General features: G+C 44.8%; 1 protein-coding gene across 1 annotated transcript in view; it reads right to left on the bottom strand.

Moving 5' to 3' along the window:
• The window catches only part of CUNH3orf20 (chromosome unknown C3orf20 homolog), a 98,587-nt gene that overhangs the window by 44,866 nt on the left and 47,051 nt on the right, over positions 1-6,670 (bottom strand). Inside the window, exons 9-10 of the mRNA XM_017505054.2 lie at positions 4,579-4,702; positions 2,876-3,128 (exon numbers count right to left, since the gene is read on the bottom strand). Of these exons, the coding sequence (XP_017360543.1) occupies positions 2,876-3,128; positions 4,579-4,702 (377 nt within the window). The remainder of the gene's footprint in view (positions 1-2,875; positions 3,129-4,578; positions 4,703-6,670) is intronic.

The following is a 6,670-nucleotide window of genomic DNA, read 5'->3' as shown; positions in this document are numbered from 1 at the left end:
TTAAAAAAAAAAAAAAAAAAAAATTCTACCAAGAAAACTCTAGGTGAGAGGGTTTCACTGGCTAAGGCTACCAAAAATTTAAGGAAAACAATACCAATTCAACAGAAAATAGAAGAGAATGCTTCCCAACTCATTAGGCCAACATTTTTCTGATAAAGCAAAAAAAAAAAAACATTACAAGAAAGGAAAACTACAGACCAGTAACCCTCATGAGTATAGATGAAAAACTCTTCAACAAGATACTTGCAAATTGAATCCAGCAATATTGAAAAAGAATAATACGTTATGTCAAGCAGAGTTTATCCCAGGAATGCAAGACTGGTTCAACATTTGATATCAATGTAATTCACCATATTAACAAAGCAGTCTAGAAAGAGACCCACACAAATACAGCCCATTGATTTTTTACAAAGGTGCAAAGATAATTGAATGGAGAAATTGATCTTTTAAAAAAAATACTGTTGGAACAATTGACTATCCATATGTAAAACAAACAATCTTCAGTTCATACATTATACCTTATATAAAAATTAACTCAAAATGGATTATAGACCTAAATATAAAACATAAACTATAATAAGCTTTTAGAAAAAAACTTAGGAGAAATTTTTGTGACATTGGGTTAGGCCAGGGATTCTCAATCTTGGCACTATTGACATTTTGGACTTCATAATGATTTGTTATGTGGAACTGTTTTGTGCATTGCTGGGTGTTTACCAGCATCTCTGGCCTCAACTCACTAGATGGCAGTAGCACCCACTCCCTAGTCCTGATAATAAAAAAAGTCTCCAAACATTGTCAAATGTCCCCTGGGGGGCAAACTCATCTCTGGCTGAGATTCACTGGGTTAAACAAAGGGCTTTTAGACATGATAACAAATCACAGTCCAGAAAAGAAAAAACCTATATCAATTAGACTTCATCCAAATACATTTTATTCTGCAAACACACTGTTAAGAGAATAAAAAATTAAGCCACACACTGAAGAAAATATTTCAAGTCACATATCTGATAAAGGACTTATACCCAGAATAAAGAACTCCCAAAACTCACAATAAGAAAACAATCCAACTTTGAAATGGGCAAAAGATTTGGATACTTCACCACAGAAAATATATGAATGGTAAATAAGCCATGAAAAGATGCTCAACAACTTTAGTTATTAGGGAAATGCAAATTAAAATGATAATGGGATATCACTACTTGTCTATTGAATGGCAAAAAAAACAAAAAGAACAAAAACCAAACCCTGACAATATCAAATGCTAAAAGATGGGAGCAACTGGAACTCTCCTATACTGTTGGAGGGCATGCGTAATGGTACAGCTACCTGGGGAGACAGCTGCCAGTTTCTTACAAAGTTAAACATGCATTTACTATAAAACCAGGCAATCCAGCTCTTAAGTATTTACCCAAGTGAAATGAAGACTTATGCTCACATGTATGCCTGCTCACGAGGATTTACAGTAGTTTTATCATAATCAGAAAAAGCTGAAAACAATCCAAATGTCTTTCAGTGGGTGAATGGATAAACAAATTTTGCCCATTCATGCCATGTATTATATACAGAAAAAAAATAACATTGGGAGAATCGCTTGAAGCCAGGAGTCAGAGGTTGCAGTGAGCTGATATCGTACTACTGCACTCCAGCCTGGGTGAAAAAGCGAGACCCTGTCTCAAAAAATAAAAATAAAAACAAAAAAATAAAGATAAATCCAATGATGTCACTTCCTTACGGAATGGCCTCTATAACACTATCAAGACTACATAACCAAATTCCTGACTACATCTCGGTCCTCAATTCACATCGTTGTCCCATTCTCCACCACACTCCAGCCTCACTGGCCTTCTTACTGTCTCACACATACCAACCTCATTCCTGTCTCAGTGCCTTTGGACTTGCTGTGCCCTCTGCCTGGTGTTCCCTCCCGTCTGTTCCTGGCCACCTGTTTCTCATCCTTTGTGCCTCCGTTTCAATATCATCTCCTCAGAACCGCCTTCCCTTACTCTCTACCATAGCCCATCCCACCCCACTTTCCAGCCACTTTCTATCCCAGAGGCCAGGCAACATTCTCTATAAAAGAGACAGGTAGTAAATACTCAAGGCTTTGCAGGCCAGACCCTCAATGTGTCCACTGTCATCAGGAAGCAGCTATGGATGATATGGGAATGAGTGCGTATAGCCGTATTCCCAGAAAACCTGATTTATGCCTACCAACATTAATTTTTTTTTTTTTCTTTTTGAGATGGAGTTTTGCTCTTTTGCCCAGGCTAGAGTGCAGTGGTGAAATCTTGGCTTACTGCAACCTCCACCTCCAAGGTTCAAGTGATTCTCTTGCCTCAGCCTCCCAACTAGCTTGGATTACAGGCGCCCACTGCCAGGCCCGGCTGATTTTTGTATTTTTAGTAGAGATGGGGTTTCACCATATTGCCCAGGCTGGCCTCAAACTCCTGACCTTGTGATCCACCCTCCTTGGCTTCCCAAAGTGCTAGGATTATAGGCGTGAGCCACTGTGCCTGGCTGACATTTAAATTTTTATATCATTTTGCCTGCCATGAAATCTTTTGATTTTTTTCCCCTTCAAGCACTTAAAAATATAAAAAGCATCCTTAGCTCACCCACAAAAAATTGACAGCTTGGCCAAATTTGGTCCACAGCCAACCCCTGTCCTAACCCATTACTCCAATTCTTTTCTTCCTAGCCCACATCACTGCCTAAAATTATTTCATTTGTTCACGTGTTTATTGCCTCGCTTTACTTGCCCTTGGAATTTAAGCTCCAAAAGAGAGGGGCCCCATCTGCTGGGTTCACTATCCTGTGCCCACTGCCCATCCCAACACCCAATGCTGCGGAAGACATGAAGGACCAAGCCAACCTGGATTTGACCCTGGCTTTCATGTGGATTCTGGTGATCTTCTTCCGAACTGGGCTCACAGGAGACGACCCAGGCTCATCCTTCAAAGTCTCTGCAATTAAGGATTCCGGTTGGGGTGACTGAGATCGTAAAAGACTTTCTCCTGAGTATAAACCTAGGTTGGGGACCCGCTCGGGATGAGTTCCAGATCTCATGTTGAACCGAACAAATTCTGTCTCCTCTGTTTTGGTGGGATGTTCAATGGTGAACAGACCTGTTAACAGAAGACGCCACTGTCATTTTCCCTTCATGGCCAGGACTCTTCTGCCCCTAGTCCCAGACTGGAAACATCGAAGCATACCTCTCGGCTCACCCCCATCGCCTCCCCTCCACACTCACTGGTTCTCAGCACCTCCCCTCTGCTTCCAGTACAGTGCTTCTGTCCCAGGGCAGTCACTCATCAGTGACACTGCCAAGCAGTGGGTTGTAAGAACGTAAGAATGCATAGGTCTCCTTTCTACTCATTCTTCAAGACACCTAGCTTCAATCTCACTCTTCCTACCCAGGCTGGAGCCTGTTTCCATTCAGCCTGTGTTCTCCCCAGCACCTAATGTAGAGGCTAGCTCCACAATGCATTCCTTGTCCATGGACAATGCTATTCCCTGTGTCTCTAGCTGTAAGTTGATTCCATCTACTTTCTTTTTCTTTGTTGTATTATATTTATTTATATTTTTGTCTTGCTTTCTCTACTAGACTGGAAGATTTCTAAGGCCAGAGACCTCTCGTCTCTTCACTCACCAGCATTTCTGCACGTGGGTGCTGAGCATGCAGAGGTACCCCAAGACAGAATTCCCAGCCTCTGGAAATTCCCAGCCGAGGAGCAGGACAGGGGACATAGTCACAATGCTAAGTAGTAAGATGTATAACTAGAACATGTATAAAGTGCTATGGTATCCTTTCTTTCACTTGTGTGGGAAAAAAAAGAAAAAATAAATAATTAAGTGCTATGGGAGCCCAAAGGAGGTGTGACTCATTCTGCTAGGGAAGTAAAGGAAGGCTTCCCAGAGGAGGGGTCAATTGAAGTCTCCAGGGACAAGGAGAAACTCCCCAGAGAGGCAGTGGAGGAAGCACAGCCCCTCCATGCTCAGCCAGGTGGTGGCACAGAATAGGGGTCAATGTCTCCTTGTTCCCAGGCCCATCAGCAGTGAGGGGGGGAGCTCAGACATGGAAGGATCTTGAGGCCACCCATGCTGGCCTTAGGGGATGTCTGCGGGAGACAGCCTGGAGAGGCAACTGTTTTTTCTCTTCTGAGATCCACAAAAAGAAGAAGGGAGCAGGGGCTCCAGATGGATGATGGGTGATATGAGAGTTGGAGCTGAAAGGTGAATGTAGGTGTGGGTGGACAGCAAGAGGGACACAGCCACTGAGAGACCCAGAAAAATAAGATAATCACATGGGGACATGCAAGACACACTGGGAGAGAGCTCAGAAATGCCAGTGGGCCCAGGTCACTATTCTTAGCTGTGTGGCCTTAAGTGACCTGAGACCAATGATCCCACCTAAAATGGGGAAATTTCTCTACCATGCCTACTTCCCTGGAGATTCAGATTGAAGATGGAATGGGTGGTGCTTGAAGAAAGGTCTGTCCCTTGAGACGGCCTATCAGAGTCAAAGGACTGGGGAAGCCAGCAGATAGGCCTTCGCCCACCTTTTAGCCTCCTTACCTGCGGCCAGCAAGATAGAATTAATGAACTGAGCCGCTGTCTTCTGAAACCGCTTCTTGATCTCAGCCAGGGCTCGGCTCATCTTATACACCTTGTCGTCCATGTTGCTAATTTTGTGGTTCAGCTGGAGAGAGGCAAAGCGGGAGGGCAGGTGTCACTGGCCCCTCAAGGAGCCAGCTGCCTAGCCCAGGATAACAAAGACTTGCTCTGGTTCGGAGGATGTGCTATTATCCCCCCATCCCTACCTGGAACACACCTCTCTCCCTCTCAGCCCAGTGAGTTCCTGCACATGGGCCCAGGCCTGACTCATGGCCCCTCCTTGGAGGGTTTTCCCTGATTCAACTGGGCAGAACTACTCTTTGCCTTGGACTCTCATCATGCTCAATGCAGCTTGAAGATGGAAGTTAACACTTTGCCAAGTGATAGCTGTTTGAGCCTGTCTCCCCACTAGACTGCAAGCTCCTGGAAGGAAGGGACTGAGTCTTGGTCTCCTGTGTGTTTGAGTGTCTGTCATGCAGGTGCTCAGTAAATGCATTCATAAGTGGATGATAAAGCCCCTTGCAGAACTTTCTCTGCCAGCCTCCCTCTGCAGCAGATGCTGCGGTGCATTCCCCAGGAGCCCCTTCATCCCTCCAGCTGCCAGAACAGTGGCTGCTGACAGTGCCCAGCTGAGAACCTGCCTCTCGCCAAGGTTACAGAGGTTGACTGGTCATTGTAGGCCACAAAGGCCCAGGCGTCTTGCTTCCATTCAGGATTATGTTGAAGGATCATTCTGGCTCCAGGGCTCCCTCTGGGATCACTGAGGCCTCTGCCATGGCTGCCCTCTCCCTCTGCATTCCTTCAGACCCTCAAAGGGGCTATTCCCAAGAGCAGTCCCCAGGAAACTCCTGCATACTTGGCTCCATCCCACAGTCTGTTTCCCAGGAGACCCAACCTAAGACCTGCTGTGAACAACTAGGGCATGTCAGTGGCACTGCAAAACCAGGCCCGGTTTTCAGAGGTAGTTAGTTATATTTGGTCTTTTTCTCTAGGAAGCCTTCCCTGATTTCCTCAGCTCACAGCAACTGCTCCCGCTGCTGAACTTTCACACATGTCCCTTCCTGTCCTTTCTGCTGTTGGTCCTGGTCATTTTTTTTTTTCACTTCCTTTGTCCCTAAATTCAGTTAGTTCTTTGAGAGAAAAATCTATCATTTCTGCATCTCCCATGTAACACAGAGAGGATAGGAAAAAAATTCTCTTCTGTGGAATTTAAGCCTCAAGTGGCAAGAGTGGGGTGGGCAGTATCAGATTTCCTGATGAACAATGAAGTCAGCCCACGAGTCCTTTATGCCACAGGCAGGAAATCTGTAAAGGACGTCCCGACAAATGGCAAAGCCTCAACCATCTTTCTGATTCGTGGCCCCAGTGGCTGCTCCTGTGCTTATTTATTTATTTATTTATTTGAAATTTATACCCGCCCCGCTTCCAAAAAAGACCTGGGGTGGCACACTGGGCTAATAAAGCATTTAAACAGAGGCCATTGTCTCGCTTCCCAAGTGCTGCCTTGATGGAAATATTTAGCAGGAGCCAGGCCTCGGGGGTGTAAAAGCTGGAATGGCCATTCTGCCTGTCTCTCTGATGGGTGGCTCTTTCTGGAGCAATGGGTGTCTGGGGAAGCCATTTAACAAGCTTCTCAGTGACAGGGACTGGGATGGAGGAGGCCGCTCCCACCCCCTCCAACCTTAAGGGGACTGATAAGTGATCATCAACCCCAAACAAACACTCACAGATGGAACTGAAGGACTGTAAAAGTCGAAGGGTGGGAGTGTGTTAAAGCCGGGTGGGCCCTCAGGCATCACTACATAGATGAGGAAACTGAGACCCAGACAGGGAAGGGACTAGCCCAATGCCCTATGGCCTCTTCCTAGCTGTAGCCCTCTGCCAGCCTCAATACTTGGCACAGTTTCTTGGAAGCTCCTTGCAGCTCTCAAGGTCCAAGAATCCAAAATAAGTTAATTTTCTTTTCTTTTTCTTTCTTTCTCTCTTTTTTTTTTTTTTTTTTTTTTTTTTTTTTTTTTTTTTTTTTTTTTTTTTTTTTTTTTTTTTTTTTTTT

The sequence above is a fragment of the Cebus imitator genome, unplaced genomic scaffold (genome assembly GCF_001604975.1).
Source record: "Cebus imitator isolate Cc_AM_T3 unplaced genomic scaffold, Cebus_imitator-1.0 Scaffold332, whole genome shotgun sequence".
NCBI classification, from domain to species: Eukaryota; Metazoa; Chordata; class Mammalia; order Primates; family Cebidae; genus Cebus; species Cebus imitator.
This window is presented reverse-complemented; position numbering and strand designations above follow the sequence as displayed.